At 41.3% G+C, this 27,740-nt stretch overlaps 2 protein-coding genes across 2 annotated transcripts; one reads left to right on the forward strand and one right to left on the reverse strand.

Moving 5' to 3' along the window:
• Positions 1–372: 372 nt before the first annotated feature.
• Positions 373–8,508, forward strand: sumo3 (small ubiquitin like modifier 3). The gene is given in 4 exon segments (NM_001004853.1): positions 373–415; positions 5,760–5,888; positions 6,236–6,307; positions 7,075–8,508. Coding segments are annotated over 4 exon segments (285 nt in total). The 5' UTR covers positions 373–394; the 3' UTR covers positions 7,138–8,508.
• A 3,763-nt stretch (positions 8,509–12,271) lies between these two features.
• On the reverse strand, positions 12,272–26,649 carry pttg1ip.1 (pituitary tumor-transforming 1 interacting protein, gene 1). Its single transcript, NM_001127014.2, is given in 7 exon segments — positions 12,272–13,921; positions 14,422–14,468; positions 14,781–14,846; positions 15,100–15,205; positions 16,882–16,990; positions 19,547–19,599; positions 26,523–26,649. Coding segments are annotated over 7 exon segments (501 nt in total). The 5' UTR covers positions 26,599–26,649; the 3' UTR covers positions 12,272–13,877.
• Positions 26,650–27,740: the final 1,091 nt, after the last annotated feature.

Consider the following 27,740-nt stretch of genomic DNA (forward strand, 5'->3'; position numbering starts at 1 on the left):
CTGGGCTGAAGGTTACACGTTATACAGCGCACAAGCGCTTATTTATTGAAGGGGTGGGAAACTAATTGCAATACTATGTCCCCTTTCTCTGCATCTTCCTTCTTGTTACATTGCGCTCAGCTTCCCTCCCTTCCCCCACACTAGTGTCTGAGCGCGCTCCCGTCACCAACTCACCGCGTTAATGGAATAGTTGGAACTGGGCGGGGTTGCGCGTAGGGGGATGGGAACCATGGTCGCGCGCATCGTGAACGCGCATTAAGGTCACGTGACCCCCCTTTCGCCTATCGCACCGCGTTATAATGTTGGGGGTGAAGCGCGCCCCCGCGAATAAGCGTTAGAGAGGAAAAAACCTTCACAGACAGAAAAAGAGCGGGAGAGCTAGAAAAGGGCAATCATGTCTGAAGAGAAACCCAAGGTAAGCGAGATAGCGGCTTTTCCCTATCGGGGCTAGGGCGGAACGAGCAAGGAAAGGGTCAGTCGGGCCCTACGCGCAGAGGCCGGGCTGTGGGCACGGACATCAGGCAGAGACATTGGAGCCGGGCTGGTGTAAGCGTGCTGGCCTCTCCGGGGATGCCTGCTGCCTGGGCTCACTTAATAACGCCTCTCAAGAGTACGATTGCTTCTTGTTTTAGAAATACAGTACGTGGGCCTGTCGCTTTGGCTTGTGGTACCGACCCAAAGGGCAGGCCCGGTGCGTTATACCGTCATGTTGGTGTGACTGACACGGTGCTCCGTCCGGCGCTGAGCTGCCGCCATGTTGGGCCGAGCTGCGAGTTGGTTGCAAATCCCATGGCCCAGGGGACACACGTGTTACAGTGCGGCTCCATTTCCTCATGTCTCCCCGTGTGTCTCTGTACTGCCCACAGACATTAGCGTTCCCATTATTCCCCTTGGCACCAACCTCACCATATTGTGTGTCCCATTGCTCGGGGGGAGGGAACCTGACAATTGTGTTTCTGCAACTTCCGAAGCCTTGCATTGGGCTGCTAGTGACATACCCTACACAAGTCATATGGGGAAAGCACCAGGATACACCTATACCGATGGAAATACTACCTAATAATACCTTAATAGCATTGTGCGTGCTGCCAGCTAGGTTCATTTGATAAAAACCGCCTTAAAGGAGACCTCATGCGAAATAGAATGTAGCAGCACATTATACTCCTCCCCCAAACCCACTAGCCCCGCCCATCTGTTCCACTTCCTACTGCCTCCTTTCCCAGGCTGTGCAGGGGGGCCTGTAGCACACAGCACTGTAGGGTAGGAACCAATCAGCAGCTAGACTGACCTGATAGGGAACTGAAGCCTGTTGCTTGTGTGAGTGCAGGACTGTGATTGGCTCTCCCCTCTCCTGCTGTGCTTCTGGCGGGGTCCTTTAGGACACTCCCACCCCTCATTTGAAACACAGACAAGGACCTTGGAGGATTTATAGGGAGCACCATTTTTTACAGACAGTATTATGTTTTAGCTCAAAGTAAATCCAGCCCCATATATAATTCATAATTGCCTACAAGATTAGAAGTGTTTTCCTTTATCCAATATGTCTCCTTTAAAATATTCAGTTTGGTATTGCCTTAAAGGAGACATATCCTATAAAAATTAAGAATGTACCAGTGAATTATACTCCTCTAGATATAGAAGGATTGTGCTTAAAAAGTTGTGTTTCAGACTGATTTATTGAGAAATTCCACAAAACCCCACTAGCCCCGCCCATCTGTTCCACTTCCTGCTGGCTGAATTCTCTGGATGAGCTGGGGAGCCGGCGGCCCTCAGTACCCTGCACTGTAGGATAGGAACCAATCAGCAGCTAGGCTGACCTGATAGGGAATTGAAGCCTGTCTTTGCTTGTGTGAGTGCAGGGCTGTGATTGGCTATCCCCCTCCTACTGTGCTTCTGGCAGGGACCGTTAGGACACGCCCACTCTTCATTTCACACACCGACAGAGAAGCAATGGGATCTATAGGGAGCTCCAATAAAGGGGCCATTGTTACAGATAGGATTCATATTTAGCACAAAGGGAAACCAGCACTGTATATTATTCATAATTGCCTACAGGGTTAGGGTTTTCCCATTTATCTAATGTCTCCTTTAACTGTAATCCAGAGTCTCATCTAGAGCTCTTACTTTACATTTTATATCATGTTATTGGAAGCCAGCAGTATTCACACTAGCGACCGACTGGTGGTCCTGACCACTTTGCAGATCGCCACAGTACAATATGGGGTCAAGTAATATGGGCAGACCTGGCAGCTACTAACTGTTCTACTCAGCTCTGTGCTTTTGGAGCTGGTACAGGGAATACAAGTAAGGTGCTGTTGGGGGGGCAGATATCACGGGCAGATAAAATTTTCCATTCCAGACTTGAGAGCTGAAACATTTAAGTGACCCAGAGGCTTAATGGCTGAAGTCAGGCTGTTTTTGTCTCTATGGGTAGTCTATTAAGTCTTTGTAGGAGCAGTGCTGGCGTTGTCACTGTATATACTGCAGTACAAAATGTTCATCTTGGAGTGGTCATGATCAGATACTTACATAGACCTTGATAGATATCCCTGTCTCCTTCCCTGCCCTGCCTGTGTGTGTACGTGCCATATAGCTGTGCTATCCATTTCTTTCACATATGGGTTATGGGTGATATTGCTTCAGTAAACAGTGTGTTTGCCTGCGGTGCCAGTAGGTTTCATTTAGGCCCAGTTGGGTTGGGCACTTGATGGGGGGTACTTTCATTTGTTGTGGGTGAATTAACGCAAACCAGGCAAACTAAAATAGCTTAAGCATGTTCTGCCTCTAATTTTATGTAGTAATTAATATGTATTAGGCAGAGCTGGGAAGGACTTGTAGACCATGTGATTGCTTGTAAGGGCCAGTAATTGTATTGTGGAGCATAGCAGAAGCCACTGTAGGGAATGGCACAGTGGCATGGCAAGGATAAGTGTTTAGAACATGCATGAGCCCAGCAGCTGCTTTTTATTATGGAATAAAGTGGTGACAGTCTCTGGAGGGGATGGCAGTAGTCAATATATGCCCTGATATTTTTTGTTTATGTATATCAGAGGGCTATTAGTTGCTCTGCAAGCATGTGCGGAACCTTGTGTAACACTTTGGGGCACATTCATCAAAGTCCGAATACAAAAAATTAGTATTTTTTTTAAGTTTTAGAACTGTGCGTATTTTTTGCGATTTTTCGTTAATTTACGCAACATTTTTGTACAACTTGCGCGACAAAATCGTATTTGTCCCAACGAGTACAAAAGTTTCGGATTCATTCAAGCTTCAGTATCATGACTTTCCTTGGGCCAGGTTGGAGCTGCAGAGTGCCATTGAGCCCTATGGGAGACTTTCCTTGGGCCGGGTTGGAGCTGCAGAGTGCCATTGAGCCCTATGGGAGACTTTCCTTGGGCCAGGTTGGAGCTGCAGAGTGCCATTGAGCCCTATGGGAGACTTTCCTTGGGCCGGGTTGGAGCTGCAGAGTGCCATTGAGCCCTATGGGAGACTTTCCTTGGGCCAGGTTGGAGCTGCAGAGTGCCATTGAGTCCTATGGGAGACTTTCCTTGGGCCGGGTTGGAGCTGCAGAGTGCCATTGAGCCCTATGGGAGACTTTCCTTGGGCCAGGTTGGAGCTGCAGAGTGCCATTGAGCCCTATGGGAGACTTTCCTTGGGCCAGGTTGGAGCTGCAGAGTGCCATTGAGCCCTATGGGAGACTTTCCTTGGGCCAGGTTGGAGCTGCAGAGTGCCATTGAGCCCTATGGGAGACTTTCCTTGGGCCGGGTTGGAGCTGCAGAGTGCCATTGAGCCCTATGGGAGACTTTCCTTGGGCCAGGTTGGAGCTGCAGAGTGCCATAGAGCCCTATGGGAGACTTTCCTTGGGCCGGGTTGGAGCTGCAGAGTGTCATTGAGCCCTATGGGAGACTTTCCTTGGGCCAGGTTGGAGCTGCAGAGTGCCATTGATTCCTATGGGAGGCTTCCAAAATCATGCACAGAAGGATCAAAGTCAGAAGGTTTTCGTTCCCTTTTACAATCGTTTGGATATGAAAATTTCATAACTTTCAGATCGTACCACAATATTTTCATACAACCACGATACTAAATTTTTGTACTTTAAGCGCACATCAGAAAATATCGGAATTAATAAGAATTTTTTGTATCATACTTTTTAATATCCGAAATTCATACTTTGATAAATGTGCCCCTTTGTGTAAAATCTACAGTGCCTGTAAGTCTGTATTCAACCCATGCCACTTTCAGCCACCCGCACCTCTCTTGCTCTAATAGAAAACCCTACAGAAAACAGTAGGACTGGGCAGTGCATTTGTAGAAGCGCACAGCCCTAGCGGCTTCTGTAGAACCTGTTCTGTTATGTTGATGCTGTGAGGGGGGGAAACGCTGTTTTTCCCCTCACCTGTACATTGTTATTCTGGGGAGGACATTGTCACAGCTGGCAGGCAAATCTTTATATGGGTTGTTCACTTTAAGGGCTCTGGCACACGGGGGAGATTAGTCGCCCGCAAACAGGGAGTTTTGTCGCGGGCGACTAATCTCCCCCGTGTGCCAGAGCCCTAAAGTAAACTTTTAGTGCAGGTATGGGATCCATTATCCGGAATCCTGTCATCCTAAAAGTTTGAATTACAGGAAGGCCATCTCCCGTGGACTCCATTTCAATCAAATAATGTTAATAAAGCTTTAAAAATGATTACCCTCTTTTCTGTAATAATAGAACTGTACCTAGTAATTGATCCCAACTAAGATATAATTAACCCTTATTGGAGGTAAAACCATCCCATTGGGTTTATTTAATGTTTAAATTATTTTTAGCAGACTAAAATGTAATGGTGATCCAAATTACTGCCAACATACCTTATCCAGAAAATCCTAGGTCTCGAGCATTCTGGATAACAGGTCCCATACCTGTATATTGTAGAATGTCTGTTAGCAATTTTCTTGTTGTCTTCATTCCTTGTTATAGTTCTAGAATTCATATTCCTTTTTCTGCCGCTTTCTAGATTTAAAAAACAAGAACTATTGCTCTCTAAGGCTACAATTTTTTTCTTACTTATAATACTTATTACTTATAATAAGATTTTTGTCTTCCAGTCTCTCATTTAAACGGGACATATAGCATAAATTTTCACAACGTAGTAAACCATGTAAAATAATGTGAATAGAAGGAAGTATGTTTATTTGAATACCTTTCTTGTCAAATCAGCTTCAAAACTGTGTTGGACCTGCTCCTTTTGCACCCTTTGTCTCAGTAACAGAGCTGCACCCACTGAGGGAGGCGCAAGTGTGCAGAAGTGGGCATCTCTATCACCCTCAATCCTGCCCTCCATGCCCTCCAGTGTTCCTTCCTGCGCAGCATTCCGCCCAGTGATCCGATCTGCCGGCCCTGCTTATTTTCCCTCCCCTTCCCTAACCTGCTCACCCTCCATGCCCTGCTATGACTTAAAAAAAAAAGTTCTATAAATGAAATGTAATTTACTAATAAAAGTATTTCATTATTTTCTGGGGCAATGTATGTGTAACTGGTCCATAAATAAATGAGCAGCTTTATTTAATACTTCTGTAATCATTTTTTACGCAAAAAAGCAATCAACTTTTTAGTTGAGTAAAGTAACTCCCTGCATCTATTAAATGTTGTTTAACTCCAGAATAACAGATGTGATGTTTTCTTTGCAACTCATCTGATTAAACTACTGTTTCAGATACTGGCCCATATAATGAGGAAACTGACTTTCTGATTTGTAATAATTGTTTTTCTTCTCCAGGAAGGTGTGAAGACAGAGAATGACCACATCAACCTGAAAGTGGCAGGGCAGGATGGATCTGTGGTTCAGTTCAAAATAAAAAGGCACACACCACTCAGCAAGTTAATGAAAGCTTACTGCGACAGACAGGTATACTTTATATGCCATAAGTAATCTCATGACTACTTCGGCTTTCTTTGTAGTCTGCAGGTTAAAATTTGGTTGCTAGGAATAGGAATTCTATGGCATACTAAAACTTAACGTAAAGGTGAACCACCCCTTTCAAATATTGTGGCCTCCCTAAAACAGGGATGAAAACTACAATTATTTTAGGACACCACTAGGACTACAAGGTAAATTGCACTACTTTGCAGCTGGCATCTAAGACATCTTATGAGTAGGGAATCATTATAAAAAAGGCTAGCAGTCCCTATCAAGCAGTTAGAAATTATTTCAAAAACATTATAAATTATTATAATACTTTATCCTTTTCAAAGGGCCTATCAATGCGGCAGATAAGGTTCAGGTTTGATGGACAACCAATCAATGAAACAGACACACCTGCACAGGTATGTGAATGCTTATACTTGATGTCAACTTTTGTGTCACTACAAGCTAGTTTAGGTATTCGTGCTGTAATTTGTATATTTTATGTATCATGCCTTTCCCAACTTTAACATAGTAGGTACATTAAGCATTAATGTTGCCAGTGAAGCTGGAAAAGTTGCAATGATAGTAGGTCTTTATGTACAGTTGTTTGAGTCATTTTTCTTCTCAGAGGTATTTAAAATAATAAAAGAAAACCCTAAACCCCCAAAATATTGCCATTGTAGGACCCCGCACCATACCAATATCCGCTGTGTAAATTACTTCTGTGAAGGCCTTAGGTTCAGGATCTGTCTGACCTGCACCCAACCCAAACCTGCAATAGTTGCCTAAGCTTCAACCCTGACCTGCCTGACCCTAAGGGTTAAACCTGTGGGTTTTTGGTTAACCTGCACATCACTATTGTAAAGATAAGCAGAAGAGCAACAGGACATAAAACCTAGAATGATGCCACTAAATAGTGATAGAATACTAGTAAATACAATAGTGAATTTAAAAAGCTAGTGTAAAGGTGGCAATACACAGTAAGATCAGCTCAAGGTCGCAAATGATATGCCCCCTATTTCTGACCTATTGTAGGTCTGGGTTGATGTGGACTACTGGTGGTAGTCTACATCATTGTAGTTGCTACTTTTTAACTGTGCAGGCCCAAGACCTTTAAAGATATATATTGTGTTTCTCCATTATCCTCGTCATGAAAAAGATGTTTGTTTGTCTTTTTGACCCAAAGCTGGAGATGGAAGATGAAGATACCATTGATGTGTTCCAACAACAGACAGGTGGTGTGTGCTAAGCACTGAACAAGTTCAATCTCCAGTATGGCAGGAGCTCAAATTCCCTCCATATGCCTCATTTCTCACCTATGCCCCTTGGATTTGCTGTTAAATAGTTAACACAGAACAAACATGCTGATCACACGACACTTCTGAAAACGTTGGCGGACTCTCCCAGGGATGATATTCAATCAGAAATGCAGTTTTCTTTTCCAGCTGAACGTGCCAGAAGTTGTAAAGTGGGCCAATCTAGAGCATTGTCTTTCTCTGCTGAAAGTTTTCAGGCTTTTTTGTGCAGTACTGTTTGTTTACAGCAGTTCTGTTTAGTTTTTCCCTCTGTATCTTCAGATGTAAATAATTGGATCCTTGCTTGAGTAATTTTTGAGCCAGTTCCATGCCAGAGTGTGTGGTTTTGCATATTCTCTGACATGCAAACAGTAAATGCTTGCCCACACAGGCAACTGAAAGATGTGAAAATTAAGGTTGTTATACCAGTAATGGCAGATGGGAGGGAGGGGATATGCTTTTATTTGCTAAAATGTTTCATTTGAACATTATCTATCAAAAGGATGTAAGGGTTGTATATATAGATATTTGTATACCCAGGTACTGAATCTGAAAAAAAAAACAAAAACTTTCAAAAGAGTTAAGACTTTGGGTGGCTATGTTTCACTGCTGAATAGGATTTAGAGAATGAAGCACAATTCTGCTGACTGCTTGGACCAACAGGTTTTACCCACTTCTCTTATGCGAGACAAAAATCATGCCTTCTAATATACTAATAGCAGCAGAGGTTTTACCATTCTGCAAATCAGGCTAGATGCGTGAGTGCAAAATTTTGGCACTTCAAAAATTCAGACGTTTTACTACATTTGTCAATGGCTCACCCTGCTTTTTATCTGCTGCACAGGAGCACTTTTTTCAGTTCCAGATTAAAAAAAATAAATAAATAAAAACTGACAGCATGGGCTCTTTGGTGGTGGTCCATTCAATGTCAGAAATTTTTGGTGTTCCCGACTATAGTGTGCGAATTATGGGTCCCAAAAAACGGTTTTAAAATCTCTACATTCCCTTTAAGAATCCTTCTTGAAGTTGTAGTTTATATATCTGAGCGTGCTCTTCCTAGCAGTGTTCAGTAGCAAAAGATGTTCAATACTGCAAGTTAGTAGTTTTATTCCAACAATGTTCTTCAGGTTTTCCCTTTGTGCTAGTTTTACAGTGCCAGCCAAAGATACATATAAAAAAAATTCCCTCCCTCAATCTCTAAGATTTTGAATTATGATGCTCAGTTGTCTATAGTGTGGTCCCTTTTTTTTTTTAATTGTACTTTCTGGATAAATGTATTCTTTCAACAAAATAAAGAAAAGTCAGAATTTCTGTTTACTTTTGCAGCAGAGTTGTACTGTATTTATGATTACAGATGTTTTATGTTGACATCTAAGCATTACAAAATTGCAATAAACCCTTAGAAGCCTCTCTAGTGAACAAAATATTGCAAATGGATTTTTTTTTGGTTTGTGGCGCAGTTGTCAAGTCCAGTTGCACACATTGATTTTTGAATTAACAGGGAGCCATTTAATGTGTTTTTTGTTTTTAATTTAATCACTGCACAAAGTTTCATTCATTTTGCATACTTGTTTGCTCTTGCCTTTGTTTCATGAAAATCCTTGGTTTTTCTGTCTAAAAAGTGGTTCCAGAAGCGACTCATCGCGATTGAAGAGACCCTCACAGATTTGCTTGCAAAACAGCAGAAATCCTGGAAATGAATCTGGCTGAATCTTGCCCACTGGAGTTTAAAACACTGCTAGGGTAGCTGCTGGTCAGGCCCCCAAACAAATAAGTAAACTGTTTTATGGCTGTTGCTAAATTTAACTTAAAATAGTCTTTAGTGTTTCGTAAATGTCATCTTGCACAGGAGATTTTTTTTTTCTACATTTCGAAACTGAATAGAGGAGGGGGCCCACTGCATTTCATACTGAGATAGGTATTCCTGAAGAAAAATAAGTAATTCTGCTGTTTCATAGGAAGCCATGATGGCAGACTACCCACCCACCCACCCTTAAGCTCATAATGTAACACAACTACTCCATTGATTCTCTGGAAAAGAGAATCTATCACTTCACAATGGAACAAGGTGAGGGAGGGGTTTCATTACACTGTGAGCTTTGGGATACTGGTCCCTTCAGTTAGTCAGACAATCTGTTCCCTTTCAGTCTGTAGACTCAGGAATGTCTGTTTGAAGCAAACAAAAAAAAAAATATATAAACACACACCTCTCTCTGACCCCATCAGGGCAAATTAATATCAGCTGGTTTAGTCCTAATTGATGGCCTATAAAAATGTTTCTCATTACCAAGGTATCACATACAGCATCTCATGATGGGTAAAAGCAAAGAGCTCTCTCAAGACCATTGCAACCTAATTGTTGCAAGATTACTGATTACATTGGGTACAGGCATATTTGTAAGCTTCTGAATGTTCCAGTGAGCTCCATTGGGGCCATAATCCAGATGTGAAAACAACCATTTCACTATCAACTGGTCACAACCAGGGGCTCCTTGCAAGGTTTCTGACAGCGGAGTTAAAAGGATCACTCATGGAGAGCTTAAAAAAAAAACAGTAGGTACAGTTGTTTCAAAGAAACCGATAAGTAATGCACTCAACTGACATGGCCTCCATGCACGCTCACTGTGCAAGACTCCACTGCAAAAGAAATAGCATGTTAAAGCTTGTTTAAATGTTGCTGCATAATAGTTGGACAAGCCAATGAAATTTTGAGAGAATAGTCTGGACAGATGAGACCAAAATAGAAGTATTGATGTCATTGCACACACCATGTTTAAAGGAGAAATGGCACTGTGGGTCACCCTCAAAACACCTTACCACCACTTATGTTTGGAGGTGGGAACAACATGGCATGGGGCTATTTTTCAGCATATGGTACTGGCTGATTTCATTTAACTGAAGGAAGGATGAATGGAGAAATGTACTGGGACATTCTTGATAAGAATCTGTTGCCATCTACCAGGACGCTGAAGATAAAAAGAGGATGGACATTTCAGCAAGACAATGATCCCAAACACACAGTCTAGTAAACTCTCAGTTAGTTTCAGAGAAAGAAAATAAAGCTGCTAAAATGGCCCAATCAATCACCCCACTTCTATCAATTGAAAATCTACTACTGTAAATGTGTCCTACCTGTGCCTTTCAATGGGTGAAAGTTAGAACTTTCCATTTAATGAATACTCTTCAAAAAATCCCATAGAAATGAATAGAATATGGGTGAGTTTTTTGGCTTTAGCCCATAGGTTTAACCCCAATGTGATTTTTGTGGAGCTCTTTGGGATTAGTTCCCAGAATTCCCACTGGGATCACCGTTACTAAACCTTTACAGAAAGTCTGGCATCTTCTACACATCATCATCTGTTTAGTATTGGCACATATTCACCTGTCATTGCTTCCCTAGTAACAAAAATGCCCAAGGAAGCCCCATAGGCCTTGCAATCATATTTGAAAGCCACAACCTGCTTTTTCAACATCAAACCCCAGCATCTGTTAAGGCACCATCCCTCGGTTTGACTCCTAGAAATGATGCTGGTATTTAAAACTGACCAGTAAGAAAAGGGGTATTACATTGATCCTATGGCCTAGAAGCTAAGGCCCCCTGGAATTTTTTTTTTCAGATGTTTTAATCTCTCTTTGTGATCCACTTTAATCCTTACAGCCACTTTTATATTGATCAAATGTGGAGTATTAATCTCTGCATCTTGCCAAGTGACCTATCAGGAGTTAAGCCAGGTCTGATGACTGACAGTTTCCAAATGAACTGTAGGACTACAACACAGGATATGTTCCAAAATATACAGAAACAATGGATAAATACAACACATCCTGCATTTGGGTTCACGTGATTTGCAAAGAATGTGGATGTAATAAATGCTCTACTAAGGGGCTAATTCATCAAAGTACGAGTTCAGATCCCGAAATGGGTAAAATTCAGATTAGTAACGATAATTTCTGATGATCGCAAATATCACGAAAATGCTTTAAAAAAATATTAGTCGCAAGAATATTGTACTGGCGATCCGAAAGTCACAATTTTTGTATCCAAACAATCATAACCAACGGGAAAACCTTTCCGACTTTGAACCTTCAGTGCATGATTTTGAAAGTCTCCCATAGGACTCAATGGCACTCTGTAGCTCCAACCTGGCCCAAGGAAAGTCACGATACCAAAGCTAGAATGAATCAGAAACTTTCGTACTCGGCGCGACAATATGATTTTCTCGCAAAGTATGATAAAGTTGCAAAAAAGACGCACAGTACGAAAAATACGATTTTTTTGTATTCGGAAGCTATCAACCAAAAATTTTAGCAGAGAAAAGCCTCACAGCATATTTTAAATACCTGTCCCTCAAAAGCAAACAGTGAAGCTGAAGCGATCCTTTGGAGTTTCTCAGTGCACAGCTCGGTAACTCCCTCTCCCCCCTCCCTTCATAATCTCCTTGTCTGCCTGGCGTGGTGCACATGAGCACTGCCAATCCGTTTTAGTGAGCATGCGCATGTGAGATGAATACCTTCTCTACTCAGTGGAAGATATGACCTCTTTAACCACGCCCACTTCAGTCAATCCTTCAATGAGCCAATCGCATGCGCATTTGGAACATATACACACATACTTGATGACATCACCCGGCAAAATGGCCGCCGGTGACACACAAATGGGCAAATACAAGAATATGCCGGTGCAGGCTGTAGGAGAGAGGGCATAATGTATGTGGTTACGATGGCGGTAAGGCCCCCTTGGCATTAGACATGATATCAAATTTACATTTGACATCTCCTTTAATGTAAATTTTTGGTTAAACTTACTGAATCACTGAATGTGCCAAATGATCAGTGGATTTGGTTAAACTTACATCACTGAATGGTCCAAATGATTAGTCCTATGGTCAATATAATTGTTTACTTTTTTCACAGCCTATTAGATATGAATCCTTTTAAATGTGCTGCTTCATGTTCACTAAATGTGTTAAGAATCTGGCAGCAGTTTAGGGCATCTGGATTGAAGCAGGGGAAATGCAGAGTACCAATTCTCTACAACAATGTCCATCATTTGTTTTTTTTGCCAGTAAGAAATAAGAGGTTACACCATACCTTTTAAAGGTTTTATTGGATAAGTTACAAAAATTGCCATGAAACAGATTTAGATACAATAACATTACTGCAGTAATGATTCACAAAAAAAGTCACCTATGTACAATATTTGTTACTAGTATGAATATAGGCCTTTTGTGGTATAGTATTAAAGTGAAACTGTACCCTATTTGAGTAGTATGCATTTTCCATTTACAGACCCTTAATAAACAGTAAATAGAAAGTGGGTTTTTTTTGAAGGTGCAACAAATCTAGATAGAGTGGGTGTAACTGAGCATATAACAACATTTGCTGTCATCATCTACCATTTATTTAAAGGGAAAGTAAATGGCGGTAAACATTACTAATACATAAGTAATGTTTTTTTTCAATGCTATCTATTTAGCAAAAAAGCATTAAAAATTACAATTAGGCAATCTTGAAAGGCACTACTTCTGTTAATAGACTATGGCACTTCTATTGGGGAATGTGATTCTTTCATAGTGTCCTGGGCTTTCAAAGTGTTCCTTAGAACAGGTAACCCTGTCAGTTGGTGGTTTTTTGAATAAAGCTCTGAAATGAGGCAATTAGTTGTATATTTCTATTTTTAGAAAGAGGAAGCCACCAAGAAATTAAAGTTAATAGGTGTATATTATATATATATATATATATATATATATATATATTATATATATATATATATTTAAAAAACATCAGTCTTACCGAAGTGTTTTAAACATAAAAATAACTTTTTATCTTGTCGTGGATTATTTGCTCACGTTTTTCCCAGCAACTAAATCTCACTAAGGCATACACATAAGCTCTAAAATATTTGAGGTTTCTTTGGCAAGTGAAATAAGCACTATATTTTTCACATGTCCTTTTGCTACTTCCCAAAACATATACGGTGGCAATAATGTAGGATAAAAGATTATGTTCACAGTATATGAATAGCCTGGGCATGTCAACTACCCCCTACTTTAAGAAGCAATCAGCACCTACGCCATTGCCCAAGATACATGCTGTACTTTTCTTTATGTCTTGGCACTCAGAGTATACAGTCACCCCTAAAGCTTTTAACAGTTTGTTGTGCAAGGACTCCTTTCATAATTTAGTGGGGCAGAATACCTGCAATTAGGTTTGGGATAAAGGCAAACTAAATGGAAGAAACAAATAAAAGTACAGCACAAGACCAATGGCAAATTCTGCCAGCGAAATGACCTGCTCTAGTAGTAAGTTATAAAGCAGTCCCATACGGTTTCATCAAAACAGCAGGTCATTAAGCAATATTTGAAAAGGCAGCTATATGGCTACTGCTAAACATGTATGAAAGTTTTCAATGTTCAAAAGGAAAATACAAAAATCACTGTGAGATAGCTTTAGTTAGAAAAAAATACTAAGGTAAAAATTGTTCTTCAAAGTAGTGTTAAGTTCAAATCCTTTTAGAAATGTTAGGATTTAGGTCAAGCTGGTTAAATTATTGCTATGGATACATAACGGAGCAGCTTTTGGTTAAACTTGCATCGCTGGGTTTAAAGGTGCCAAAAGATCAGGAATGATTCCATAAAGAACACTTTCAGCTGTCCTTGCTTCAGCTGGCGGATTGGTGACAATATCCAGGAAACTAACTCTCAAATTTGGAATAAGGGTTATCCTCTTTAAATAAACCTGGAGAAGGAGGGAAACAATTGTGAGTGGAATTATGAGCTGATGTGTTTGTTCAGTTACAGTACATTCTTTTTAATGGCCTCAACTCTGTAGTCCCTGCAGTTACAATGAACTCCCAAACATTATAAAAAATTGTTAAACATTTCTATAGAGGAGGAGGTCCATGTTATGGAGAGATGACAATGCAGCCAATGAACTGGCTTTATTATATGCTTAGATTTGCTCCCTCCTGGACCAGATAGTGCCCAGTGATGCCCCCATTGTGATGGACCAAATCTATATTATTATATATCTATCCTTCCTTCATTGGTTAAAGATAGATTTACATTTTAAAGATAACATTTTAAAGATTTCCCCACTTCGTACAGACGGATAAAAGGAGTTTTTTTTCCCCACGGCGTACAGACGCTGTCTCTTTAAAGAAATATGAAGCATGAAACCTGGACTGACTGCGCATCACATTGTTGTGCAATAACTTTAGGAAATAGAGATCAAGTTACCATATTTTTTCCTTATTTCATCATGGCGAGTCTTCATTTCAGCCCTCCTAAAAATAAAACTCAGGTTAGATGTTAAAATTATATTCAACAAAATGTATCAATTGGACCAATAAATACTAATAATAATTATATATATAGTTACGTGTGTTAGTACAGTGCAATTGGTTATACTTTTTCTGTATATATTACATAATATTCAGCATTATGGGGAGACACTATATAATGACTTTAGGTAGAACATAAAGGGAGTTAAGAACTGTTTTATAAACCAAGAAAGCCCTGGAACGAAAGTATCAAGCTACATCTTAATTAGGAATATTTCCATTTCAAAACCACTAAGGGAAGTTGCCTCCAGTTACCTTTCTTCTTGACGGGTTCGCCTTTGCTCCTTTTCTCTTGCTTCTCTTTCATCCTCCAGGCCAGTACTGTTAAAAATAAAATTGTTCAGTAAACAGACAAATATCCTGTTGAGTGCAAATTTATGCAACGGCATGACAGAAAAAAGTTCACAAAACTAATGAGGAAATATGGTATAAAGCATGAGAGAAATGTACTTGATAATTGCAATATATATTTATGAACAAATATTTGATCTTTGTTGAATAATTTCAAACACCAGAATAGGCTAAACTGTTATGCACAAGAGAATATCCAAAGGAACATTAAAATGATACTTGCTTTCTTGGCTTCTTCTTCCTGCAGCAACAGCAGCAGCAAATGATCAGAGCGAAAATAAGGCTCCCGCCAACAACAGACATGGCGATTATCATGGCTTCAAAATTCACTGAAAAGTAGAAGTTACAATGTAATGAGTTTGTGTTGCACAAGCTCAACTGCATTTTACAAGAAATCAAGATTTTTTTCTAGCTAAAAATAATGTTTTGTGAAAGACCAGCTATAGTCTCACATGCTATTATCAACTCATCACAAGATATTAGATCACACGATGACTTAGGTGTAGGATTCCATACAGCATAATATCTAAGAAAAAGATTTTCCTGTAATTGTACCCTTGTCATTTCTAATACTGCCCTTACTAGACACCTCATACTTGGCGGAACTTTTAAATTATATTTTAAAATTATTAGAACATACACTACTCATAAACAAAGTCTACATTCAACCTTTGGGTTGATAATTTTTGTATACTGTGTTTTGTGTATACTGCCTCTTTAACGCATTTACTGCCAGCCAATTTGGCACGTCTGGAACTTTTATTGCCAATCAGTTTTTGAACATTTTGATCTTTCACTTTAGGGGCCTTTCCTTGGACTTTGTTTTCCCAGGGAAATGATATACGTTTTTTTTCAGGACAACCTAAGCTATTAAAATATGCTAGAATAAGCATACAATAAGTAGGTTTATACACTGGATAGATATATAATTATATACAAAACAACCAATAACCCATACAAGAGATGAAGAGGGCCCTGCCCAAAAGAGCTTACCATTCATAAGAAGAGGGGTTTAGAGGTGGCCATACACGGTAAGATCCACTCACTTGGCGACCTCCCGATATCCCCACCTAAGGGTGGGTGATTTGGGGCCAATTTGGTTGAATTAGGACAGCAAGTATAGGCGCTGCTGGGTCAGGGACCACATCAACGAGCTGACGCGGTCCCTGATCAGACGGAAAAATCAAACCGCAAGATCTGGCCAATTTCAGGCCAAATGTGAGACAGGCCCGTTGTCTGTGCCCATACACGGGCAGATAAGCTGCCGAATCGGTTAAATGGATTGATTTCGCCAGCTAGAATCGGCCCGTGTATGCCCACCTTAAGACATAAGGTATGGGAATTGGCAAGATCAGAATTAAGCAACGCAAGAGATTTAGCACATATAGCTTTTGGGCAGCCTACTGAGGTTATGCTAAACTTAATGAGGGTAAACCTCTCTAAATAAATGTGTTTTTCGAGATCTTTTGAAGGAAGAAAGATTGGGAGAAAGTTGGACAGATTCTTGGAGCAAATTCCAGAAAAGTGGTGTGGCCCTTGCAAAGTCTTGAATGCATGTGTGAGAGAAGGTTATGAGAGAGAAGTTGAGGAGCAGGTCAGTATAGGAGCGTAACAAGAGGGTTGGTTGGTATTTAGAGATGAGATCAGAGATTTAGGGTAGGGCAGAATTATGAACCGCTTTAAATGCAGCAGACTTGCGCGATCATGTCTGCTGTTAGAAGTCGAGTCCTGCGGCAATCATGTCGCAAAACCACGTTAGCACCTTGGCTTGTTGCAAAAGCCACCAGTGCAGAGTGAGAGTCTTTTCCTGCAAGAACGTAGTACCTACTTTCTTGGCAAGTAAAGGGTTAAGAGTTGAGCAATATGGCTTATGGGCATGACACAAACCTCTATTGAACAAAAATAAAAATTTTTATAGTGGGTCACACAGAACAAACAAAATTCTGTTAGATGCAGATTTCTCCACTGCATCGTTATTTACACAAAATGTAAAATGGGCACTCACCCCAACAGACTCCCCAGCGGGCATCCCGCAGTTTACAAAGTGAGGAAGGAGGAAGAACATTCTTTACTGGATAATCCACACACTTGGAATCTGTATTGCACCAAAGGCACTGCAAAAAAGCAGGAAGAATGTTATTCTAACAACTGAAATAGCCATTTAGTTACCAGCTTATTCCCCAAACCTTAAAGAGATACTGACACCAGAAATGAAACCTTGTTTACATCTATCATCTTTGCATGAACTTTATAATTTTGCCATAAAAGTATTTCCTGATGCTTTTCCATACCTTATCTGATCCCCCATGTTCTTCTATGAGGGGGCGGCCATATTTGTGCAGCAGTAGGCCGTTAGCATTAGAAGCATTAGAAGCTATAACTGACAGGCTGAGAAGGGACAGTCAGGTTGGCAAAACAGTCAGGTTTAGGGACTAACAGTGAAAAAAAGTATCACTTTAAAAAGAAAAACAAAACCTAATACACAAGTTTTTTTCAATTATTCTCCAAATTAGGCTGTAAATGTTGCCATATTTTAAAAAAGTATCGCGCCAGTAGGGACAGGTAGTGGGAAAATACATCGATGGGTGTATTTGTGGGAAATTTACAACAGGCTTTGCGTACTGTGGAAAACATAAACCAGGAGAAAGAAATTTAAAAACTAAGTAAGTTTTATCAGAAAGGTCTATGCAAATACAGCCATAAGCACTGTCTGTAATTCCTGTACCAGAGACAAGCAGCTTTCTGCTCCCCCCTCCCTCAAGAATGCTAAGAACTCACTCCCCCCCTTAGGAATGTGGATCTGAGCCAATCAGCAGGAAGCTGACTCATAGTATTACTAACTGAGCATGTTCACTTGGTCTGAGTGTCTGTGCAGGAGCGAGGCATTATGGGAACTTTCCTTACACAGCTCAGCGTTTTTTCTTCCTGTTTGGCTTCTGATCTTCTGAACGGGAGAAATATGGGGAGACTTAAGGGCACTATTGAGAGAACTGAAGGTATGCCTGCAGCTTGAGATTAACTCTTTACTAGCCTTTCCTTCTCCTTTAATGACAGGCACACCGACAGAGTACTTGATACCGATTGCTCAATTCACTAACAGAGATGCTGTGGTTAGTATTAGTGACAAAAGATGAAGCAATGGAACACAGACATTAAACTAATGCCACACAGAATATGCCCCCCAACTGTAAAATCCTCCTACCTGTGCCTGCACCCGAAAGCACTGAATATGCTTGGGTGCAGGCACATGTAGACGTTATCTGCTAAAAATGAGAAGTCTTGCGTTCTTTGACAGATACCGGCTACATGCGCCTGCACCTGACGTGTTCAATGTGGCATTAGCCTTAGGGAAAGCTGTAAGAGGAGCTGGGATGGGATGTGAGTAATGGCGCCATAGGGAGGCACAGAGGAATTTAGCCTGTGTGCTGTGACATAAGGTTTATTGTAAAGATAACAGTTACCACTAAATTCTTAACAATGACCAAGAAAATGACCCTGCAAATCTTTAGCAAGGTATTTGCAGCAGGATTATGGGGAAAAGCATAGATTTGCCACCGTGTGGAGGATTACTGATAGTCGCCTACAGTATGCCAGAGCCGCACTTAGTTACATAGTTCCAAAAGGAAGCTCCAGCATGCGTCTAAATGAAGTGCAATGAGGAATGCAGAGCGAGGTTTTTGTGTGTGTGTGCGCTCAGTCTTAAAAGAATGTGCCAGCAATTCTAATCATAAGTGACCACGATTGGCTAGCACTGAAATGGTTTCTCAGCTCCTAAGGGGCCAAGGTAAAAGCAAGCACATAGCATAACCGCGACATACAACTTATCTAGTTAGACTATTTGAATGGAAAATTAAGGGAATATTTATCATGGGTTGAACTTAACCCACTAACAAACCAGTCCTTAACAGTCTGTGTTGGAATTTCACCGTGGCAGACTGTGGCAAGCTTTAAAGAGATGGTCCACCTTTAGGTTAACTTTAATATGTTATAGAATGCCCTAATCCTAGCACTTTTTCAATTTGTCTTCATTATTTATTTGTTAAAGTTTTAAAATTATTTGCCTTTCTCCTCATCTTTCCAGCTTTTAAATGGGGGTCACCGACCCCAGCAGCTAAAAAAATATTGGGCTGAGAGCTTATAATTTTATTATTATGGTTGCTTTTTATTACTTATCTTTATTTTTCAGACCCCCTCCTATTCATATTCCAGTCTCCACTCAAACTGCTGCCTGGTTGCTAAGGTAAACAACAAGCAACAAGATAGCTGCTGAAATTCCAAGCGGGAGAGTTGCTGAACAAAATAGATTCAGTTTAGGGACACTATGGCATCCTGAGGGAAGCTGCTCCCTTAAAAGAGCCAAAAAAACATGGAATATTGCTGCCTGAGGCAAGATTTCTGACTTATGGTAAAAATTGCTCTGAATCTTATTCTATAATTCTCATGACAACTGAACTTGCTAAAATAATTAGCAACTGATTTCAAAGGCACCTTCATAACTCACTGTTGTCCAGCTCATAAAGTATTATATAAACACATGACACGCTGCCTTGACACATGACAATTCAAAATGAAGGTATAATTGGTACTGCTGACTACAACAGACATTTAATATATTGTGTAAGGATGAACCACAAGTCATATAAAGGTTTCTTTACATTAGTATAAGTTACCTTGACATTCTGTAGACATTTGTCACAGCTTGTGTTGTTCATGAGGAAGCATTCTGCAAAACAAACCACAGGGCATTCACTGGAAATACTAAAAACATCACACATTAGTTCAACTGTAAACATATGTGTATTCACCGTAGCTGCCAAACAGGAAGGGCTTTTTAAAAACACATTATTATTATTTAAATTACCTTTAAAAAGCTCATGATTAGGCCAAATTCAGCAACTGGCAACATATTGTTCACCTTTGTTCCAAGGAAAATGGAACCAGAAAAAGTAGACGAATACGGCGCGCAAGCACACCAGTACTTCTGATTTGCAGATTCTATGTTTTATGCCACTTAAAAGTGTTGTTCACCTTTGAGTTAACTTAGTTTGATATAGAGCATGCTATTCTGAGACAATTTAAAATTGTAGCCTCACAGAGCAACTTTTTTTTTGGCTGCTGGGGGAAGTGGGGTAAAGCTGGAAGAGTCAAAAGAATGCAAATAATTCAAAAAGTATAAAAAATTAAAAATAAAGACCAACTGAATTGGCCATTCTATAACATACTAAAAGTTAACTTAAAGGTGAACTACCCCTTTAAACAGTTATGAGTTAAGGTCCCCATACACGAGGCGATTTCACTCGTTGTGCGACGAACGATTATATCGACAAACGATCGTATGGCGATCGGGTTTCCATACAATATGCCATCCACGGGCAACGATAATTTGCAAAAGATTTCATCATATCATTATCATAAAATACGTACAATCGTACATCTACATACAATCCAATGTCGTGGCGGAAGCGGTATTTATTTATGTTCGTTGACTTCCGCTGCTGGCAATCATGACATGCGCAGAGAACAATAGTTCGAAGACAAATGTCTGACACTCACACCAACTGGCAGATTTTATCGTTAAACGGCTAAAATTTTTTAAACCTGGCCGATCAATTTTGGGGACGATAATGTCGGGTCGATTAGTGGGCCGACGATCGTTCACACACCATCAACTATACGATAACTTAACGATAGTATCGGATCGTTCGGGAATCGGTCGTTTGACAGTAAAAAAATCGGCCCGTGTATGGGGGCTAGAATGAAAGACATCCGTGGAGCTTAGAATGGCAAAAGAATTATTTGTATGTTCTATGTCCCTTACACTAAGGCCAAACATTTACATGGTCAATCATACAATTTCTGGGTAGGTAGGGTATGTCACCTGGGTATTGGTTTAGGTTTTCTCATAGGCTATGCCACAACATTATACCGGCATAGACAGTTGTAGTACTAAGCAAAGTTCTGCAAAACTATTTTGAAAATACAGTGGCCCTGTTATGTATATTGATATAAAACACTGGAATATAAATATATTGATCATTTCAAGGAAAAATTGATCTTTAACATATTTTAAATAACTTTTTTATCTGGTCTTTAATAATGCAGTATTTGTATCTGAACCCTGTCCTATCTAACTTCCATTCTGAGGTCTTAGGGCTCTGGCACAGGCACAGTCGCGGGCGACTAATCTCCCCGTGTGCCAGAGCCCTTAAGTACTTCATGGTTGTTAGGGTAATTAACCCCTATAAATCAGATAGGCCTTACAATTCTAAGCCTGATACACAACAAAAAAATAAAAAAAGACCAATTACAAATTTTAACAGATAAGCTCTGTAGGATACAATTGTGTTTTATCTGCTATGTAACCTGTGCCTTTTCTCCATTTTTTTCAGCTTGAATGGCTGCCCCTATTGCTACACAGCAGGGTATTTTATGAACAGTAGTAGTGTTTCTGTATCAAACACACATTTACTAACCAGTCTCAGGCACTAATACAGAAGACTGCTGAGGCCATACTGAACTAGGGTAAAATTTGGATGAAAACTGCTGAAAAGAGACTGAGAACCTGTATTTCTCCTGCAGCCCACCAAGCCTTAACAAAAGCCTGAAACAGCCCAATACTGAATAACCAAACTCTTATATAATCTTAATAGGTGGATAAAGGGAGAATAAACCTTATGTATAAAGTGCTAACTTGCAGATATTTAAATGTATGGCCAGCTTAAGGGCAGTGGCTACCGCAGGAGATTAGTCGCCTGCGGTATTGAAGGTTTATTACTAATCTCCCCGATATGCCATCCTACCACCAAGAATGTAAATCACCGGCATCGCATTGGTTGCCCGATATTGTCTCGCAAGGAAACTTCAGGCGACTTCGGGAACCCAAAGTGACGTGTATGCCGACGATTAACATTCTAGCCGGTGGGATGGAATTGCGAGGAGATTAGTCGCCTGCGACAATGAAGATTTGTCACGGGGTGACTAATCTCCCTGTGTACCACTGTCCTAAAATAGATAATGCTGATCATTTACTGATAATTGTCTCAACGGGTGTTTTAGCAGAGGCAGTTCTCAGTATTGTCTATGGTATTTTCTGGGGTTTAAGGTAGTGGCACACGGGGAGATTAGACGCCTCGCAACAAATCTTCCCCGCAATGCCATCCCACTGGCAAGAATGTAAATCGCTGGTGGGATGGCAAACGCATTGCTTTGTTTTCCCAAAGTCGCCTGACTTCAGGAAAGCGAATCGATGGTGGGATGGTACTGTGGGGAGATTAGTTGCCCGCGGTAATGAAGATTTGTCGCAGGGCGACTTATTTCCCCATGTGCCACTGCCCTTAGTAGACATAAAAAAAGTAGCTGCTACTAGTAACTCCGTGTGTTTTCATCCTAAGCCCCACTGGGGAAGAGGCTGATGTGAACGTGGAACAATAAAAAATAATTATGACTACAGTCACTGGAGTAATTGGAGCAGCAGACTTGTTTGTCTGACTAAAGAGGGGGGCAGTAGCGATAGGTGGCCTAACCCAAAATCCACGTGTTTAGCTGTGTGTTCAGTGTGTTTTAGGGCAGTGGCACACGGGGAGATTAGTCGCCTGGTGATAAAGCATCGTTACCGATGGCGACTAATCTCCCACCGGCAAGAATAACATCCCACCGGCAAGAATAAAGGTCATCAGAGGGGATATGGGTCAAGTGTAGATCATAAAGTAAAAAAGGGCTTTGGGCTGGAAAACAGCAGGGTTAGGGTTCAAGTTGAAAATTTTCTGACCCGCTCATCACTAGTGAGAAGGCTAGCTTTACTTATTCATCTCATAGCGATGTCACAAGACAGACCCAAAAACTAGATGTAGTTATGCAAAGGGACTAGCTGAACCCAGTTTTTATAGTTATAGAACTAGACAAACAGAATTAAAGCATGCCATGTGAAAAATGTGATGAACAATTTTCCGGCTTGACTGGTAAAGTTGTTCTCTGGCTGTCATGTGAATGGCTTGCCTTCCTTACAGCCAAACACACATTGTGCTGCTCATTGTCTCTAACTATAATTCTCATTAGTTTTACACAGTCAAATAACCTAGCCCCTCAAACTGATTTGGTCATTTCTGAATGGTTAACAAGTCAATTTTTGGTTTGGCACAGACTGTGCAAAGAGAATCTATAGCAACTAGCAGTAGGTTTTGTATTTATGCAGCTTTCTCTCTAGTCTCCCATTTGTTTGTTCTATTAGCAGGCAAATATTTCCCCTTTGCACTGGGGAAGTGATTACAAGCCTTATGACTGCCCAACAGTAAAAGAATGCTATAATCTAAGATGAAACATGAATAAGGTGGTCATGGGATCAGATTATATAAGAACCCTTTCAAAATCTGATTTAAAGGGATGTTCGCCTTTTAATTAACTGGTCTTCAGCACTTACTTTTGAAGTATTTGAACGATTCTCTTTCTATTCACCTCTGCATAAAAGTGAAAATGCTATCTGTTATGGTCATACAAATTTATCTCACTGTCCAGTCTGCTATTTTAACCAGTGCCTATTTGGGACCCTAGCAACCACTTATAAGTTTATATTGCAAAGTAAAGATCTGCAGAAGCAAAAAGGTAAAAAAGAAGACCAACTGCAAATTTTCTTAAGAATTTCACTGCCTACAGCATAATAAAAGCTGATTTTAAGGGGAGCTTCCAGTTTAATGGTTTCCAGCTTCTGCTCCTTTGAACATTCTGCTTGATAATACAGATTTTTAAAAATGTTTAATGCTTTTAAAGTTATTTGTTAATGTAACAGCAACTTAAGGTGGTATATCTGTCCCTGGTTTCACTGTTTCCGACTTTAAACTGTCAGCTGTCAAAAGCCAGCCCTCCTTCAGACATCACTCCAATTCCCATAATGCCTTGCATGGTTTGTCACAATCTTGGCCAATTTGTGCTACAGTGTTCCTGAGTGAGAACCAAGAGAGAAAAAAACAAAAACAAAGGGACAGTACTAATACTGCTTCCAATAGCAATTACAGAGCAACCAAAGTTTTGCTGCAGCTGACTAACCAAAGCTAATTGCTGACTGGTTGCTATGCATTACAAATCTGGAGTTAAATTACTCTTGTTTTGTGAATTCTGCACCCCCAGTGTATCCTACAAGGTTCAGGAAGCCCTCTGGGTCTGATGATTGCCTAGTTTACTTTAAGATTGATTGATAAAGTTATGGAACCCATACCTCAGTTTTGCAGAGTCCCTTGGTACTCTTGTCTGGCTCCTGAAAACAGACAGCTGTGTATAATGTGTGTGACAGACTAGTGCAATTTCCATAGCAGGATTTGGAATGGGTGTCATGTAGGACCTGCTCTGGCGCCACTTGTGTACTGACTGGCAGTGCTAACTACTGCAATATGGCAATGGCACTTTCATTCTGCATGTATAGAGAGTTCAAGAGGCAACACCCGCTACACAGAGAGGGAAGGGAAAGGAGTGCAGTCTGTGCTAAGGTTTCTTCCCTCCTATTGTTACTGATGTGATTATTCAAATGGGTGAGGCAAAGTGCAGACTGGAGATAAATATCACTGGTGATGTTGCCTGTAGCAACCAATTAGGTCTTTGTTTTTCTAACTTGTAGGTGACTGTTCAAATCTTATTGCCGATTGGTTGCTATGAGCAACATCACCTGTACTAGACCTGTACTTTAATGATGTGTGAGGTCTGGCCGAAACTCATGAGTAGGACAGGTTCAGGCTGAAATCCGCAAAAGATTTGCGGGTTGCGTGCAGGTTCCAGCCAAGCTCTTCCATCCACCCCCTGCCTGCACCTTACTATGTGCCTACTCTACCTCACCCCCCCTTTGCAACATAAGAGATGGGGGGGGGGGGCAGGAAGGACAGGTGTGGGTCTATAAATAGAGGGTCAGGTTGGGCGCGGGTTGGGAGCGGACGGGTTAGGGTTGGGTCAACTTTTTGTCAGCCCTCATATAAACTGTATTCCACAGAACTGCCCAACTTTTCATAAGTCATGTATTTATATCACAGAACTGTACAAGCCCACAGGTGGTCCATGTGGCTGTTGTCAATAAAAGCACCTTTTCATGTCTTTTGAATAAAGGCGCCTATACTTACCTGCTGAAAAAGGAACAAATGTTCATTTGCCAGGGCAACTTACATAACCAAACGAGCCAATCAGTATGACTACTTATGCCTGCTATATTACCAGGATGCCCAATGTAAGCAAGGCTTGACCCCAACACTTTAATAAGAGAAAAAAAAAATAGAAAGCTAGGAAAGTTGATACATTTTTCCCAAAGTGAGGATTCTACCCCCTAAGCAGTAGTGATGTGCGGGTTGACCAGAAACCCGCTGGATACATGGGTTACCCACAAGTGAGGATGGTTCGAGTTGAAATTTGGGCAACCAAATTGACCCGCACATCACTAGCAAGCAACACAAAGACCCAGTCCCAATAATGCTGGCTGTTAAAGGGTTACACTAGCCCATTTCCTCCACTCCTGACTCTTACACTTGCCCATTTCCTCCACTCCTGACTCTTACACTTGCCCATTTCCTCCACTCCTGACTCTTACACTTGCCCATTTCCTCCACTCCTGACTCTTACACTTGCCCATTTCCTCCACTCCTGACTCTTACACTTGCCCATTTCCTCCACTCCTGACTCTTACACTTGCCCATTTCCTCCACTCCTGACTCTTGCACTTGCCCATTTCCTCCACTCCTGACTCTTGCACTTGCCCATTTCCTCCACTCCTGACTCTTGCACTTGCCCATTTCCTCCACTCCTGACTCTTACACTTGCCCATTTCCTCCACTCCTGACTCTTACACTTGCCCATTTCCTCCACTCCTGACTCTTACACTTGCCCATTTCCTCCACTCCTGACTCTTACACTTGCCCATTTCCTCCACTCCTGACTCTTACACTTGCCCATTTCCTCCACTCCTGACTCTTACACTTGCCCATTTCCTCCACTCCTGACTCTTGCACTTGCCCATTTCCTCCACTCCTGACTCTTACACTTGCCCATTTCCTCCACTCCTGACTCTTGCACTTGCCCATTTCCTCCACTCCTGACTCTTACACTTGCCCATTTCCTCCACTCCTGACTCTTGCACTTGCCCATTTCCTCCACTCCTGACTCTTGCACTTGCCCATTTCCTCCACTCCTGACTCTTACACTTGCCCATTTCCTCCACTCCTGACTCTTGCACTTGCCCATTTCCTCCACTCCTGACTCTTACACTTGCCCATTTCCTCCACTGCTTTGTAATGTCTTCCCAGCAACCCATGGGAGTCTATATGTACAGAACCGTTGCCAAATAAACTCCTTATGAGTATATGTAAATAAGGCGTATGTCTGTTCGGGGGTTTACCCTATTACTTCCCTAGCATGGGAACTCCTCTCATATAATAAGCCCCATAAGAGATCTTTAACCTGTTGTTTTTTCCTGTGTAGAACTACAACTCCCAGGGTTCCTAGGATTTCAAAGCAAAGTTAAGGCCGGGTTGAACATACAATACCCGAAATTGGGGATTGTGGGAACAGCGAAAAGGTTAGACATATGCTTTACTAAAGTCTAGAGCGAAGCTGGCTTTCCCTACACCAGAAAAATATATTCCGCCACTTAACAAGAAGATTTCATACAAACTAACGTACCTGTGTCCGCCGCCATGGCTGTGGCCAGACCAAGCAGAACGCACACGAACAAACTCACACAGCGCTCCGGCTCCATGTTAGCACTCACTGGGACTTTCTTAGGGTTCTGTTGTTTCCTTCAAGCGCCTTTCCCTCCCCGCCCCGCCCCCAGCACGTGACCCAGCGCACACAACCCCTCGTCACGTGGTGCCCAAAACAAGTCCGTGCGGTGCGGAATGGCCGGGCTGCCCGTAACTCGGCCCTAGTCCCACCCAAGGGTTCTGGAAGTTGTAGCGGGTGCATGCGTTAATATGTAATATTGGGTATTGTCATGATAATAAAAACAATAAAGTATAATTTGTGCCTCAATGCGATTGAATGCTGGGAGAAGCGTTTCCTGTTAGGCTCTAATGGCCCTTTGTTATTTAGGTTGTAAAACGGAACTTGTTATTTGTCGTAAGTATATATTGTGAATATACTGCTCAGTCAATGTCCTGCTTGGTCCTCTAAAAATACAGAGTCGCAGCGATTTCACATTGCGGTGTGAGCGTTTGTAAATAAGCCCTTTTGTGTTTTGGTAAATGCTTGCTGTTACTTAGGGGCACATTTACTAATCCACGAATCTGAATCCGGAATGGGAAAAAATCGAATTGGAAACGAAAATTTTGCGACTTTTTCGTCGCTGTCGTGTTTTTTTCATATTTTGCGCAATTTTTTCGTCGCCGTCATGACTTTATCGTATTTTGCGCAACTTTTTAGTCGCCGTTGCAATTTTTTCGTATTGAGCAATTGTAAACGGCGGAAAAACCAATCCGATGTTTTCGCGTCGGCGACGAAAAAGTTGCGGAAAATATACAATAAAGTCGTAACGGCGACGAAAAAATTACGGGACATACGAAAAAGTCGCAGCGGCAATGAAAAAGACGCAAAAATACTGATCGTTACGAAAAAACGTGTTCGGACGCTTTCGGTCCGTTCGTGGATTAGTAAATGTGCCCCTTAGTGTCAGGCACATAGCTATAGAGTTAAGAGCCGGACACAGAGCAAGACAAAAAAGGCCTTATTTATGAACGCTGACACAGTGTGTAAAGTCCAGATTTCCAATACAGTCAACCTGGGAAGGGCCCAGGTGCAATTTGTGTACCAGGGCCCCTGGTCCCCTAGTTAAGCCATTGCATGTAAAGAAGCAGGAAGGGTAAAATCACTGGGGGCAGCGTCGGATCCCATCCCCCCCAGGGC

This window comes from Xenopus tropicalis, chromosome 9 (assembly GCF_000004195.4).
Source record: "Xenopus tropicalis strain Nigerian chromosome 9, UCB_Xtro_10.0, whole genome shotgun sequence".
In the NCBI taxonomy this organism is placed as follows: domain Eukaryota; kingdom Metazoa; phylum Chordata; class Amphibia; order Anura; family Pipidae; genus Xenopus; species Xenopus tropicalis.